Source organism: Lottia gigantea (genome assembly GCF_000327385.1).
Source record: "Lottia gigantea unplaced genomic scaffold LOTGIsca_17, whole genome shotgun sequence".
NCBI classification, from domain to species: Eukaryota; Metazoa; Mollusca; class Gastropoda; family Lottiidae; genus Lottia; species Lottia gigantea.
The window spans coordinates 3,074,443-3,091,755 of NW_008708133.1; the positions used below are offsets into that span (position 1 = coordinate 3,074,443).

At 32.9% G+C, this 17,313-nt stretch overlaps 3 protein-coding genes across 3 annotated transcripts; 1 reads left to right on the forward strand and 2 right to left on the reverse strand.

Moving 5' to 3' along the window:
- Nucleotides 1-650: 650 nt before the first annotated feature.
- LOTGIDRAFT_213480 (hypothetical protein) lies at nucleotides 651-4,112 on the reverse strand. Its single transcript, XM_009051769.1, has 6 exons — nucleotides 3,929-4,112; nucleotides 2,703-2,832; nucleotides 2,298-2,411; nucleotides 1,681-1,785; nucleotides 1,217-1,369; nucleotides 651-1,052 (listed from the first exon to the last, which is right to left on the reverse strand). The coding sequence occupies exons 2-6, from the start codon at nucleotides 2,783-2,785 to the stop codon at nucleotides 938-940; spliced, it is 570 nt and encodes a 189-aa protein (XP_009050017.1). The 5' UTR covers nucleotides 2,786-2,832; nucleotides 3,929-4,112; the 3' UTR covers nucleotides 651-937.
- A 653-nt stretch (nucleotides 4,113-4,765) lies between these two features.
- LOTGIDRAFT_113458 (hypothetical protein) lies at nucleotides 4,766-5,134 on the forward strand (the record flags this gene model as incomplete). The annotated part of the gene is made up of 1 exon (XM_009051770.1): nucleotides 4,766-5,134. One exon carries the CDS (start codon nucleotides 4,766-4,768, stop codon nucleotides 5,132-5,134), a length of 369 nt encoding a protein of 122 aa, XP_009050018.1.
- Nucleotides 5,135-7,287: 2,153 nt separating this feature from the next.
- LOTGIDRAFT_231120 (hypothetical protein) lies at nucleotides 7,288-17,078 on the reverse strand (the record flags this gene model as incomplete). Its single annotated transcript, XM_009051771.1, has 9 exons — nucleotides 7,288-9,549; nucleotides 9,815-9,973; nucleotides 10,268-10,393; nucleotides 10,651-10,902; nucleotides 11,218-11,294; nucleotides 11,832-11,910; nucleotides 14,157-14,317; nucleotides 16,091-16,202; nucleotides 17,000-17,078. The coding sequence occupies 9 exons, from the start codon at nucleotides 17,076-17,078 to the stop codon at nucleotides 9,206-9,208; spliced, it is 1,389 nt and encodes a 462-aa protein (XP_009050019.1). The 3' UTR covers nucleotides 7,288-9,205.
- Between the last annotated feature and the right edge of the window lie 235 nt (nucleotides 17,079-17,313).

Genomic DNA, 17,313 nt, shown 5'->3' on the forward strand with positions numbered 1-17,313 from the left:
TTATGGTTAGAGCTGACCTACGTTGCCTGTCAGTAGATTACATTATGGTATTGTCAGCCGGTCTATTTTGTGTTGCTGTAAATGCGTCGCATTATGCCTATTTGTTATAGCTGACTGTGAGCTTGGAATATTATTTCGATGTCAGCTGTTCTATTTTGTGTCGGTGTAAGTTGGGTAGATTATGGTAATGTTATAGGCCTAACTGGCCTGTACATTATGATAATTGTCCCTTGATCTATTTGATGTTGGCTATCAAATGGGTATATTCTGATGATCTCTACTTTATGTTGGTTATCAAATGGGTAATTATGGCAAATATAAGCTGGTCAACTTTATGTTGACTAAGGCCTGTCGTTAGGAATTTTGGGTTGTAACAGTGCAGTTAGGGTTAGCAAGTGAGAACTAAGCCCTAGAAAAACCAAAATGATAGCACACAAAATCTGAGTGAGCTGAGCCCCAGCACACACTCCTGGCGAGGGGGCAGAGTTGGCTGGCAGTTGGGTAAATTATAGTAATGTCGGCTGATAAACTTTGTGTTGTCAGTTGGGTACATTATTATGTTAAATATCAATTTTTTCCAATCAACCTAACTTTTGCTGTTTACATATGACTAGGGTTTCTTCTCAGTGCATAGAACATGCAGGTTGGTTAAATGTCACTTTATTTTGCATAAATTATAAGAAACTAGCAGGGCTAAAAAAAATTTAATCCAAATGTTACAGATTTTAATTCTGAATGTGGGCTAATTTAATCTTCAAATTTCACAGCTTTCATGCTGAAAAATGCATCTCATAAAGAAATACAATTGGTTCTGTCACTGTGACAGAGGATTTCTGGACACCAGATAGCCTTTACATTAGGACCCTTTAACTCTCACTGGCATAGAATTTAGGACCCCCCTTGGTAATAGTGGATATCATTGAGAAATAACCACAACTTATTCAAAGAGTCCCGTATCTAATAGTTTTAGTGAAGTTATAACACGTTTAATATCCATCACTGTCCACCTATCGGCCGATGTAGGAATAGCATTATGACTGCTACTCTCTGGACTGGAAAATAAAAGGTAATAAGTAAATATCATGCAGTTTATAGGGTAAAAATATATTTTTATCTTTAAGGATACACCCTTATGACCTGATCATTAGCTTATTTTGAATGTCCCCGATTGTTTTTCACAATTGTTAAAACACAATAAGGAAATATGTACACTAACCTTATAATAACTGGGTCATTTGATGTTATCAGAATATCTGTTGAAAATTGAGGTAATCTAAACAGCCCAAGATGAAGATTCATCAGATTTTTGGCTGTTTCATTAAATTTTGCTACTTTTTGTTGGCCCAATACATAATATGCTTTAGTACATCTGGAAAAAACACCACTTATATAACATTTAAAATCTTAAATAAGACAGAAATAAGGGTTCATACAATTTCAGCACCATTCTGCTGTCATCTTAAGAAAATTCTAGAATCTATCACTTTTTTCCCCATTGTCTGACAATATGAAACTTTCCTCTACAGTTCCATGATTGACAATCATTACTTAAAATATTATAGGAATCTAAACAGCAGACCCGCATCACTAGAATAATTAAATTTCAATTTTTATCGTTGCCATTGAAAGGATTGGAAACATTTTTCACTTTTCATACAATAATATTATATGGCAACTTACTCTGTCAGTAAAAGTTCATCTTTACTGATCTCCTCTATACTAATAATTTTAGTGACATCATTATCACTGGCTTTGTTATATTCAGCTACTTCTTGAAAATGTGATCTGAAAGTTACAGAATAAGATACCATTTCCTTTATAGATTGGTAACTTTGTTTTCATTTATACATATATATATTCAATTATTAATTAGCAGATATATATAACTTGTATGAATAGAAAGTACAGTTCATTAGGAAAAATACCAGTTTGTCTCAAAATTTCATAATTAACTCGTAATCACCTAATTTCCCAGAACTGATCAGATAAACAGTTGTTTTTTTTTGGTATTTAAATTACAATCTCTAGCAACAGGAAAGAATATATTTACTTTCATTTTGCAAAAAAAAAATAATGCATTTTATCTTATATCTCCTCCCTAATATGATTAATTCAAAATATTATTATATAGTATATGATAATCATCTATAATATTTTGATTTAAAAATTGAAAATTAACATCACATTTGTTATAAACTTTGCTTTAACCCTGGTACTATTGAATAGTAAATTGTCGCTCGATAGTAACTTTTTACTTTCAATCACCCTAATAACTATCAAAATACTTGTTAACTTACTGTATAGCTTGATGATCAGGTTCTTCAATATACTCTAATATATCAAAGATTATACTCTGATCGGTTACATTATGGGTAAACACTTCTTGATTATCAGGAACATCTCGAATTTGACTGAAATAGAGAATATTATTCTGTATTTGTTGAATGGTTTTTTAATTTATCCCCATTAATTTGATACTGAATTGCATTCCCGATTGAAGCTAAAAAGATGGAAATAAACAGCGAAGTGATGATTGAAAATTGAATTCCAAAGAATCAATATATTTTGCCTAAAATTCTGGTAATAATAGGATACAGGCATCCATATCACTTATCTAACTCATTATTAGCAATGCAAAAAAATGATATATTAATGATGACAGTCAAAAGATAATAGGCAGTGACTCACAAAGATCTACATACCTGACATCAATAGCTTGAGGTGGTAAAATAACTGTCATTGCTCCACCATATAAGCTCTGCTCACTTTGACCATTGCTACTCATATTTGTCACTGGTGAATTAAACAATTTAATTAATTTATCTGCTTTATCTGAAAATATAACAATGCTAATTTTTTTCGTGAGCTAGTATACAAGGACAATGAAAGACAGGAGAGATTCTTAGCCAGAGTTCATACAGCACTTTGCCTCAAAAATTCAAAGACTTTTCAAGGACTATGGACTTTGAAATTCAAGGACTTTTCAAGGATATTAGTCTGACAGAATACACATGTACCTAACTTCTGAACTGTGAAATCAATAAAGATAGTTAATATTAGTCAATGGGGTTAATGATAAAAATATACACAATTTGACTTTATTCAAAATTCAAGGACTTTTCAAGAGAAAATGGGTTTTTTATGGTGTTTTCAAAGTCTTTTTTTGAAATCAAGGTTTTTCAAGGCAATGGACGGGATTCAAGGGTTTTTCAAGGCTGTGCGAACCCTGTTTGCCCTGAACATTTTTGGGTGTTTTATTACACAACTGGCACTAGTATCAGTCCCCTCACATAAACCATAAACTGATAAATAATTACACAGAAAAGTGGTCCACACATAATATGAGAGCGCAGCTCTCTCGACGACAAAGCCATCGAGAGCGAAGCTCTCTATAATGGTAACACATACATATACATCAATTCGTTTCAGAAAATTTATGTCCCACGGGTAGTCAAAAAAAATGAGAAAACAGATGGCGGATCAAACACAGAAAGGGATTTTTTGTACCAACTTAACAACCCTTATGTTGTGTTTTTATTTTTCCTGGATATGCTATGCGTCATAAGGAATAAAATGACAGCTTTGACATAATTTCCCAAGACTTTCTCCCAAGCAATGATGGTGTCATCGTTATAGATGATTACTTTCACACCTTAAAGAAGTTTCTCTAGATACTTTATAAAAGATTGTCTACAGAATTTCGTTTATTTGATTATCATCAATTATTGTTATTTTATCAATAACTTGCGCTCTCATTCAAGGCCATGCCTTCATTCATATTATCATAGTAATGAAAGCATTAAACTATCATAACGTATTAAGTCCATAACCATTGTTCATACAAACTACCGTACCGTAGGTAGCGTAGACCTTGTATTAATTTGTTACCGTGTTCATAAAATAATAATGCCCAATGGGCTTCACTTACTCGACTATGATTTTCGTTCAGCTGAAATCCTATTACCGGTATATGGGAATCTTTTGGTGAAAGATGCATATGTAATAATATTATTTCAGGTTTGAGCTGGTCGTATCAGGACAAAGACAAGTTTTCAGTTTAGTTACACAATACCTGTACTGGATTTAAATTTATTTATGGACGCAGACATATTGGAAATTTAATTTGATGGAATAATATCAAACGATCCGAATAAATTTTTTAATATACATCATATTAGATTTGTTATACCGAATAATTTGTATCATATTCTATTTAAGTTTCATTTCATCTTTTCGTGAATCAACTTAAAACAAAAAAGAAAAGCAAAGGCGAGCTCTTTAGGTTAAAATTAAACGAGTCGATTTGACTACAATGGATTTCAGGTCGAATAGGTAGCTTATATGGTCGAATAGGTATGTGGTCGTTTATATATCAAAACAAATATGGCCGCTTATTGCTGATAAATTATAGTTCAATTGTGTATGAAACTGAAATTAAATAAGAAAATATTCCACTAAACAATATCATATAAATTGTATGACAATTCTTGAATAAGTCATGGCTCCCGTACCCGAAGATGAATTGAAAAACGTGATTAACGACATAGATAGTATTGAAAATTTAGATTTTCCAGAGGTCATAATTCCCCCAGGTACATCCGACAGTGATGATATTGATGATGGTCCTGAAATAGGTGGATATGAATTGCTTCCTCAAGACCCAGTTGAGTTATCAAATGCCTACATACATGAAGACGAAGGAGAAATGTCCAACAGTGGACTGAGTTCGCATGATAATGCCAATTCGACTGAAGGGAACATTCTAATGTCTTGTTCAAGTGCTAACAGTAACTCAACTGGCAGAACATCATCACTTAGTCAACCTTGGAGAACAAGTGAACCAGTCGACTGTCACCAGCCCCATCTTACACATTATCCCAGTGGATCGGCTGGTTCATACCTTCAAGCTCCAGAGTTACCAAAACCTGATAAATCAGATATATTGTGGAACCAACCTGATCATTCCAACACAAACTCCATCAAAATGGACGAAAATCATGCTGCAGAAATAAAGGCAGCCATGGCAGGTTTTAAATTGCCTATGTCTAATGTTCCAGACTGGGCTAAAAATGTCTCTGACGAACAGTGGAAAGACACAATTATTCCCAAAATTTTATCCCCTGAAAAAAGATAAGAGCTGTCATGCACCAGACAAGACAGCACCTCACCTTTCTCTTATTGTGATGTGTGTGTTGATATTTTAGATATTTCAAGAGGCACAGCTATTAAAAAAATTTATTCTATTATGTACATATAAAAACAGATCTGAATGTTTTTGTTTTCGTGATATTTTTGCAGGTTACAACATGTGACCTTCTTGATCTTGACGAAATTTTTACCAGCAAATGTTGTCCTTATTTAAGCAAATCAGTCAAATATAGAAGCTTATAGTATTAAAAGTGGTTAGTCAGTATAGTCAATCACACAATACCTTCCATATAGTCAAGAAATATTGTCTTGAACAGGAAAATTTATTGACCAAGATCAGGAGATATATATCAACCTTTTCAGATCATAAACGATAAGTGGATCGACCTGCAGAAAAATAAATCACCTCAACAGAAACATCAAGATTTGCATTTTTGTCTGTTTTGGGGGAAACTACAAATTGTTATATTTTAATTTGATCTTGAAATTGGTCTTTATGAAACAGCATATAATTAATGCATGTGTATCTAATTCAAAAATATTTATTATTTTGACCTTTCTGATTTCAAATTTGTTTGATTATTCAATAATTCAATTTTTGATTCAGTCAAAAGTCTACTGATTTTATCACGATTTTGAAAAATCGCAAGAAAGACTGTTTGAGTTTTAATACAAGTTACTTCCCTTAGAATACGAAATACCTTCAGAAAATTTGTATTTCTTGCCTTGTGTCATAATTTTGATTATCACTCGATGGGCGCAATGCTTTGTAAGTATTGATCATATCCCAATCTGTTTATAATGAAAATTAATTTTGATGTATATCGTCATTGTAGGATACTGGAATATTCGTTGTTACAAATTGTTGCAAACTTTTGTTGCTGTTGGGTACAAATTTCAAAGTCTAACACGATTTTTAAAAAATTCCTCAGTTGACGGCAAGTGGATTTACCCGTAGAGAAACGGAACATCCAGCTCTGCATTATTTGATTGGGAGAATCCAAGCCCATGTGAACAATAATTTTGTACTATTTGAATATTATGTATTATTATAAATTACAGAAATATCGATAAATTTTAGTTTTGAAAATACATTTATTCGTACTCTGTAACTTTTATATTTCCATGTGTTCATTACTTTTTGCCTTTCATTAATAGTTTGCAGTTTGGATATATTTTCTCGCTTGCATTTTACTTTCAAACTTTGACCAGAGAAGGGCCAGTGGGCATTAAAATAATACCTATGTCAATATGGACATAACAGGAAGCTTAGATTAAAATGTTGAGCAGCATACTTTTGTAAGGTTTTTCTATCAGGTTTATTGTTTCTGTTTAAAGGAATTTTGTCTAGAAGCATAACATACCAACGGCAATACCATTGGCCACGAATTTCTCCTTGCAAAATATTTCTGTTATTCACATTTAAATTAGAACCTTGATGAGGTACTACATATGCTCACAATTCATTTACTAGCAAAGTATCTGGAACCAAGACATCACTGACTTCTGGACATGTTCTTATAACAGAAAACAATCCAAGATGGATGTTAATAATCATTTCCTCTCATTTTAACATCTTAGGTACAACCAGTAAGCAACAAATGCATTTGGTGATTCAGGCAGTAGATTGCACAAGATGTCCCCAGTATTCCGACCAAGATTCTTCACATGTTTAGAGAGTGGGACAGTTTGATCATATATCTCTTAAGAAGTTAGTGCTGTTCTCTTACCGTTTCCATCAATGAATACAAAGGCATCAGTATTTGGGTGTTGTTCTGCCTAATAGCTAATAGATGCGAACAAACAGCATAAACAAGCAAACATCTCTTTTTAACGAAATCATCTCCTGTTGTTTTTTTTTTACTTCATAGCTTAATGTAATCCATTTTTCTCCGAGGCATTGCCTTACCAAACACTTGCTACGGGCCTGGAAATGATGAGAGATTGAATACGACAAACGTTGAAAATACATAAGGACTTAGATAAACGACTTTGTTGGTATATTCAGACACAATGTAAGAGTGAAGATATCCCTGTTAAATGACAACAGTATTCTATTGCAGCAATGCTGGGCAGAAATTATTCTTGTCTCATCAGTCTGACTGACATAATATATTTCAAATGCATGTATAACAGGATAAATAGAAAATATTTGTTTATTACAAGACCGAAATATGAAATAAACAGAATGGATACAATAATAATCACTTTCATCAACAAAAATAAACCGAATTTCATATACACAAAAATAATATATTTCATTTATATCCAAAAAAAGATGAAAAAATTTCACAATACAGATTTTCATAACATTTGTAAACGTTTTAGACGACAATTATTGAAATGCGTTCGATATTAATCTTACTATTCATTGCACAAGATAGTTAGAATAACATCATAGAACCAGATTTTAATTTTTATTTTACAGTTTCTCATACGTTTTCCGGAACGTTTACATGCAGCTTAACCACAGTTCTTTTTCAAACAAGACGAAATGTGGACTTGGTTATACCAAAATGGTCACAGCAAGTCGCTGAGCAAAGAAAATTGTCGTGATAGAAAAAACCTAACATGTCAAATGACTTCTGGAAGCCAGAGAAAATTTGTAAATAGATTTTTCCTAGAAATGTTTTAGGGTAGCCTTAAGGTACCCTCACACCATAGCGATTACCAGTTGTGTATGGTTGCGAATACTAAAAGCGGTTTTGAGTACCGAACTCACAAATCAGGTACTTATGACCTTTGTTCTTATTCGCAACACAGGCAACTGGTGTGAGGTCCCCTTTACTGAGTTTATTATAATTTAAAAAAAAAAATTATGGAATTAATCATGACATTAGGCCTATTATTCACATAAGAGGGTGATGTCAATTTCGAACGATTATTTGAAAAGTAGTCTTGTTTATCAAGAAATGCGTGGTAACCGTAAGTTTACCTTGTAGAATACATAATTATGATAATGATAAGGAAATCATAAATGAGAACACAAAAAGAAAATGTCATGCTAAGGATGACAAAGCAACTTTGATATTACAATGAAGCGAATTAATATTATAGCAATGTAACAACAGTTAATGATGCTTATATACCTTTAAGAAAAATAAATTCAAAAACAAAACCTAAGTGTACTATTGAAAATAAAAATTTACTGTTTCAATCTTTTCTACATTCCTTATTGTGCAGTTTACATGCAGGTCTAAAATAGCCTGAAGATCGTTTTTCTATACACGAAATCGTCATACATACATAGTATATAATGAAATAAAGATTAAAGGAGCATAAAGATGAGATTTCAAGCGCTGTGCACTAACAGTTACATGGCTGCATCTGCTGCATCTTTCAGACATATACGTCGAGTAGGAACAGGTAGGGTAAACAGCTACAGAAATCTACACGTTGCACTTTTAATACTTAATAAAACATATTCCGCATTATAATATTAAAACTCGTTCATGAATAACATAGATGACGACTTTTGAAGTCGCATGATTAAATGATATATACAACTTTCACAATACCATGATAAGTGGCAAGTACTTTGTTTAAAAGGTATATCCAACTTGATATATTTCATAACTTCTGTTTGAATAAGAAAGACTTGTTCGCTGGTAATGGATAGAGATGTGTTTTAATAATAATTAAGTTCACATTTTGTAGAGGTGTATCCATGGAATTTAGCACTATTTGTATCTCGACACACCATAACACTGTGTTACTCGTTAGCGCCAATATCAGTATGATGTACACACTTTCTTAATACAAAGCAAGCAATGCCATTGTCGTTTTGTCGATGGTAAATTATCTGAAGCCAAGATTCCTTTACAGCTGTGTTTTCCATGGCAAGTTGAATTCTCTCAATAAAACCGCCAATTTCCCCAGCAAACACTGGCATGCCATCACACTTATCACCAACAAATACAGATTCGTTAATACCTTATTATGCCAAAACGATTTAACCGTTTCACATAATGTTTGTTTCCCAGAGGAATATCCATTCACAAAGAGTTTTTATCATAAAACATGTTTTGTAAAAAAGAAATGGCGAACAGTTCACAAATCATGTTGTACACTGAACAGGACAAGAAAATTGCCTATCATATCCTTGTAGTTGGGGGTCAACAACCGAATTGCTATCGTCTGAGAAAACTGGGGCACTTGGATGAGCTCGTTCTCTGTATAGATTACCAGCACTTTTAACATCAACGTCTGGTGGTGTACATGATTTCATTTCTAAAAGTTTGTCTGTTGTTTCGCCGCCCTCTGCCTTTCTATTTTTAGTATCTTTAGAAGGTGATTTAAGGCAGGGAAAGAAGATGTCTACTATGTCAGACATAAAGGAATTTTTCGCTCTATTACTAGGATTATTAGCATCTATACCTGCCTCTTCGTCAAATGTTATATCTGAAATCGAAATTAAATGAGAAATAAAATAAAATGAAAATACAATAACAATGTTAGAACGAATAATGAAGATGTCACCACTTAATGTTCCATTAAAATATCACAATCAAAATATACACAAGGTCAAAGGGTTTAGAAGAAGATAATGGTATCTAAAGGTTGAATTCTCTCATTTAACAGGGAAGTAATCATAAAATTTACTTTATTTCCTAAAAAACCAACGGTCGAAATCAGTTATCAGTTATGACTTGGACAAATATCTTACCTATGTCATCTCTTAATTTATTACAAATTTCATAAATAATGTCATCTCTTTTGCACTGTCCCAAACAATGAAATAGTTCTGTGACTGATTCTTGATTACAACCTTTCCACTCCCTCCATTCTCTCAAATAACCATTTACAGCATATTTTTCTTGACTCTCTACAAGAACAAATGACATCAATAACACTGACATCTTAATGCATTGAAAAGAAGAACTCGACAGTTCTAACCAGTTTAAACCTGATTTATTTTACAGCGATTGATACGTATCTGACACTTAACTTACTACTCTGAAACCAGTTTTACCAGTTTTCTGGAAAAAATTTGATATGGTTGTCGATTTGACCGTCGAAATCTACGACCATCAAGCTGATTATTAGGTATTGGCCAGTTTTGTTTCACAGATCCTATGGTCGCTAGAAGACTAACGCCAACTGATAATGATATAATTACCTTTGTATTTTTCAACTAAAATCTCATAACGTCCAGGTTGATAATGTGATCTAAACAATTCTTGAGGCAAAGTCCAGATTTGCCGATCAATTCTATCTTCAATAACTCGGAATGATGTAGAAATGGCTGTAATAAAAACAAAACAAATTTATATACTTCTCATGTGAAATGTTCATTAGCTGCTACCTATAGTTTCGCCAATGTGTTGTTTTGAATTTCGGGTTTCGTTTTACGTTTCGCACTGTTAGTACTTGGTTGAATAAGATGATGATTACACTGATAGCAACTCAAAGAGTGCTTCAAAATGCCGTTCTTGTCGGAGAACAGTAAAGAAAGGATTATGCTTACAATTAAAATATATTTAATCAAATTAAAAATCTTACTTTTTTTACAAAGTGCATCGTCCTTTTCACATTGTTCTAAAAGCCGAGCTTTTAACATTTCCAAATGTTCACTTGTAAGAGGTTTTTGACCTCTCCTTCTTTGCTTTCGTCGTCTCAATAAACAAAGGATTAAAACGACTACGATGGCAATGATAACAAAAACAGCAAAAGATGCTCCTAGAATCAGAGCTAAACTACCACTAACACCACTGTCTTCTGGACCTTTTACAACGCTACTACAATCATTGGTATCTGAAATAACAACGATGGTTGTAAGCCCATTTCAATATTTCGATTGTAGTTACTTGTATGTATTTAACTTATTGAAATAATAGAAACTGATTTGAACAGAAATGAATTTAAAAGTAAATGAGCGATGAATTTTTCGTTACCTGATTGGTCAAATAAAGATAACAAGGTCATGTTTTGTGTCATGGGGGTATATTGTCAGGACATGCCGTTTCTATGTCAGTCCATCAAACCAGTTTGAATATTCGAGGGAAGAATCGCATTAGAGAGATCATTTACATGCTGATTTATTTATATTATGAAACAATGAATAAATACCTTTAACAACAGGACCACAAACATTATCAAATGTACCGTTACTTTTCTTGACGACACATCTATTATTTTTCTCACAACTATAAATGAAGCATTGGTTAATATTATTTCAGTGTATTCCTGGACTGAACACACACATTTTAATGAAAAGAAATGATAGTCACTTCAGCTTTTCAGAAGTCCAACGATTGGCCTATGTCAATCAATTATTCAGGTCATCTCATCGTGTCCGTTGAAGTTGAAGCGGACACGAGCAAAACTTTCATATTGAGAAATTGACCGACACTAAGATCAACTGGAATGTTTCAAATTCTGACCAATTTGGTCGACCATACGAAAGTAGAACTACATGAGCTACTGATGGCAACTGCGATTATTCAGTCGTCAGTGAGCTGAGGACGACGAAGGCGATTGGTTAGATTCTCCTAATTGACGACTTTAAATGCCCACAGACGTTAAAACTCAAGATGCTCAGATTCTTTCATTAACAATTTCGTTCTGAAGCAAACTTCAGGTTTTGATTTTCGTAACATAATGAACCACAGAGCGGTGTATATGAAAATCCCCAAATTGTTCAGCAATAAATTTAACATTTCAATAAAAATATATTTACTTACTTAGTTAAAGGTTTGCATCTCTGTACTCTACCCTCTGTATCAGAATACATCTGTTTAGTTAAACAGAATTCGCAAACACCTGAAACACAGAAAATACTAGTTTAATATTTCTCATCCAGCATTTATTTACTAAATGAAGCTACAAAACATCCACCATCTATATCTATAACAATTGAGGTTTGACCACACATCACAAACGCTAGCGGGTTTCATTTCCTACGTTTATACAATTCCTCGAAATCAAAATCGAACCCTTGCCATAGGTGGGCAAAAAAAAATTTCCATGCCACATATATAATCATGTGGTCAAACCTCTTAACATCTAAAAGCTGGCAATTACACTTACAGAATACAAAACCACAGTACTCTAATTCTATTATTAATCCTACATTTAAAAATTCAAAACAATGGTGTGAACTAATCAGTTTAGATAAATTGAGATTAGACTTTTGGCAGAATTGTAATAGAAATCAGTCATTTTTAAAATAGCATTTGCTAAATAAGGGATTCCATTTTAATGTTTCAATAATAGACGTTATACATTTATGATAATAAATTAATACCATCACCATGACATACATAATTATACAATTACATATACATATTACTACAACAATCACAATATATAACACTCTCAAAACTATCGTTTTCATACAAAAACAAATTTTCGGATCTGATCAGCCCGACATAGCGACGAAGATATATTTTAATGTCACTTATTGACAATAAAAATGTCTATATCTTTGACAGTGTTCGAAAAAGAAGAGAGTATGACAAATTATGCATATGTTGGTGCTTAAATACGGGCATACTTCGCATACAAAAGATAAAGATCTATATACATAACATAAATAACCATAGCAAATATTAATCACGTTTGTAGACATCATCAGCAAATCAGTTGACAGTTTCAGATAGCTTTGAAGATGTGTTTCCTGTTTCATTGGTTCTTGCTACATCTTGCATATTCTTTCAAAAAGAAACTGCAGAGGTAGGTGATTGTAAAATTACATGGTCGTTAAGTGAAGCAATAGGTTCTTGATCCATGCAAATGACGGACTACTGAGTGGGCTCGTCATATTATGGGAATAGAATATTGTTTGGATGGATGTTAAAATGTGTCCTTCCACATAAGGTTAGAAAGAAAGTTTGTTACTGGATTTGTTCGAGATGAAAATGACCTAAAATATGATAATTACCACTATCTCCTTTACGGTATCCTGTAAGAAAATTATACCACTACTTTCACCATGCTCTATGTTTTACGAGTAAGGGCATATATAGATAATCTATATACTCAAAGTAATGTTAACACGTTATGTCCATCAAGACAGTTTTCAGTACTTTTTGCGTCCTAGGAATGTTTTGTGATATTCCACGTCTTCTTGATTAGACAAGTAATGTTTTCATATTTTTGCAACAGTACTGTTCGTACCTACACATCAATGTTAAACTACAGTAAATGATGTTAAAATAAGTAGTTATCTTCCTAGAATTAAAGTCTACTCCAAATCAAGTCTATGAAATTTACAACTAACGCAACATGCCTTTCATGAGTAAACTATTTCGTTATTTATCCTACTAAAGAAACACTTTTCTGATTGGCTGACTTAATCAAGTACACACTGACTTACTAAAATGCATACAGATTTACTGTAATGGATATTGACTTATTAACTGCACAACAATGACCAAACTGAGTTGACTTTTACGATACCGGTACTGTAGTAAATTCGTCCAAGTTGAATACCCCTTTCCGTTTCCTCTTGAGTGATTATATTTGCTATCTTCTACCTACGTTAATTTAATTCATAATTCACGAAGTTGTATTTTGATCGGATGCATGTTAAAGTAAACTACCGTTGTGTGTTATATAACGTATTAGAAATACATGTACATTTATAAAAGGTACAAGCATTATCATGCAGTGTCAATCAGCAAAGTGTTTCTTAAAGCATGGTGAAAATATATCTATTAGCAATGAAATTCAGCCATATTAAAAATATAACTTTACACACAATATTAAAAAGAACTATTTATAAAACGAGTTATTAGAACTTTTTGAACCAAAATAGCATAACATTTGAAAGTCGAAAGTCGAATGGCAGTAGTATATTTTTTGACGTAACTGAACCAAAAGGATATAGCGCTTTTGGAACTTTTGATCTCTTTGAAAATAAGACAAACAAGTAGTAGGTGGTTCCTAAAAATCGCATTCCAAAAATCAAAGAACATATAAATTCATATATAAAAAATAGTTATTGGCCAAAATATGCATATACCCTTTTGGTTCAAAATGTTCGAAAATAGTGTTAAAATACCAACCGTAAGTTCCTTGGCCATAACCCTTCCCACAAACCCTGTTTGGTACGCATGCTCTCTGATCTTCGTTTTCAAAATGGTAGCCATCCGTACATTTACAATGGGCATCAGCAACTGTACTGCCATAATCAGCAAAATCTTGGTATGGCCCACTGCAAGATTTCCTGCAAAAAAGAAGGCCTTCTTTTTGAAGCATTTGATTCGAAGTGCTGGTAAAATAAAGGAGGTGATTCTCTGGCATATTTGAATGACCGCTAATGTCCAGATGCCCTTTAAAATGAAACCAACAAGTATCACTTTTAAATCTACAGGTTTTTACATTTCATGTGGTCCTCCGGGGTCATCTGGTGATGCAATGTTTATAATCTAATGACTAACTAAAAATTCTAATGTAAAAAGTCTCAAAAATAAAATTTTATTATTGCTCGGGTTCCACTTTCTTATAAAATATTCAACCAATTCCCAAAATAGTGGCTAAAACCATAAAAGTCGTGAATGATATGAGTCGACAAGGAATAGAAATTGATTTTAGATCATTTCAGAAGACTGGTTAATCGTGTGAAATGACATTTATAATTTATCTTGATATGACTTTTCACTCAAGTTTAACACTGGAAGATCGAGCAGTTTTTTCCACTTCTCAAATTCTTTTTGCGATATACATTTTCTGTTATTTATATTTATTAATGTAATAATATGACGAATTACATTTAGACATCATCTGGGCATTGAAGATTAATATCGACTTCTGAATTACATCATGGAAGGATCTAAATCTTAAAAATAAGGCACCGTCTAAAATCTCCCGTGGTGATCTCAAGTAATTTGATTATGTACTGTTACTACTGTAACAGACTAATGTTGAGATTGGTGGTTGCGGTCTGTACAATTTGTCATTACTGGACTCTTGTTTTCGGCATTGAATCGAATAATATCAAGTACATTTCTTTTTTTATGAATGACTTTGGCTTAATTACCCACACGAATGTATCAAAATTCTTCAACCCCTGAAGTGTTTTGATATAAAAAAAAAACATGGACGGTCAGCTTCGATATCATCTAATTATCAGTTTTTATTTCTTGTATTAGAGTAGAAATTATCTTTATAAAGTATGTAAACAGGTGTAGGTAGATAGGATAGCTGGAGCCATGCCAACTATAATACTCAAATTTTGCCTTGATTAAACCTATCTCTATCAAATTAATCTCCGAGATGAGATGATTTCTGTTCAGCGCCTTGACATCTCATCGTTTGTACTCTGTGTTAAAATAAACCAGGCTTTGGCCAGTTCGTTCTTATCAACATCGTTTCAATATGGCGTATTTATGTTGAAATCTAAGCGAGGAGTCCGATTCGAAACTTTGTGTCCTAGAGTACAAAAAATAGTACTCGAAGTAAATATTCTTCTCTTCAAAAATCCAGTGTAACCTTACAATCAATTTCTTTTTCAAAGTTTCCGTATAATTCTAGAATGTACACAGCGGATATTCTATGTTAATCGTACAATAATTTGACATTGCCTGTCCTATGTCTTTACTAATGAAGATAGACTACTAGCTTTGGTCTCCTCAGTGATATCAGTAGTTCAATGATAGAGGTTGATTGAAAGGGAGGAAATGAAATTGAAAGCTGATTGATAAGATGAAATATATCTTTACGATAGAACCTTAATGAGGTGGCGCGGTAATTTGATTAGAAAGCTTGGTATTTCAACTTGATCTAGAATTAATGGGTAGCATTTGGGATGCACTGTCAGTTCCGATAATATCTTATGATACTCGGGGTACAACACAGTAACGTAAACAGGATCTAAATAGCCTTGAAAGTAAGCAAAGATCTCCAGCAAACAAAAACCTTCAAATTAAATGCAGTGATATTTCAATGTGAGCAACCAGATAATTTTACCCAGCAACTGACTTTGAAAAATGGTACCCACCTTAAACGACATTTATCACCCAATCTGTTGCTGTTAGGTTGAAAGGAACTATCCCCGCATTGTTTACACTCATATCCCTCTTCTCCGTCTAAACATTTGATCATTTCGTGTCCTGAATATACAAATGAGAAATATTGTTAAAAACAAAATGCGTCATAGCATTTTAAGCGGTATCACACAATTCTTTTATATCATTTTTCATTACAGATGAATAATAAAAAGCCAACACCATGCACTGTCTTTAAGTGCGGAACTGTAAGGTAGGTATTTAACATGAGACAATTGTTCATGACATACATAGCACAAGAAATTGTTTTTAAAATTCCGAAGTTACATGATGAAAAAGTTATGTACTGTATGTGTTAAGGATGTAAATTATAAATGGTATATATAATTCTGTCTGATGTGTGGTAGGTATGTTATGTTCTAGTTGTACAATATAAAAAATTTGACTACAATTCGATGGAACATGAGGTTGTAACTACAAAAAGAGGGTGACTAAGGTGAGATATTCCACTTAAAAAATTTGAACACAAAAAGATTTTCTAGCCATGTTCAAATCCATATAATATACAAAATTACAAAGACCTTCGTCTTTACTTTCAAGGTATATTGTAGTCTTATTTTTCCTCTTTAATAGCCTAAGAGTAACTATTCAACAAAACATTTCAAAATGTAAATTAAAATAAGGCGTATCATATTAATAACCAATAAGTCCCTTCAAAGCATATTACGATAAACACAATGAGTAGGCGATTGAGAATCCAGTCGCCTAGCCTAAATCCATAGTGGGTAACCGTTGGATGGAATTGGACTAAGTGGTGTATGTGTACTGTATTTCCCATTCCATTGAACTTGAACACTGTATCCCTTCATTACTTGAAGGAATACCAAGAAGTTGGCACATACCTACAACTATGTTTAAGACATTGATTTCCAGAAGATAAGAATATGTATAAATGCCGGTATAAATTGGTTGGTATTTCATTGTGTTATGTTATAGCTTTGATATTAAATCCAGATAATATTGGGTTACCTAATTGTGTACTATTTACCACGTTACTGGTACTGAGTATACTATAAAATGAGGATAACCACGAATGTAACGCACTCTTATAGGTAGAAATAGTACTAATTCTATAATTTCTCATAATTCGATATTTAGGAATTCTTTGAGCCACTTTGGTCACCTGCAAGTCCGAATCACAACATAATTACAGGAT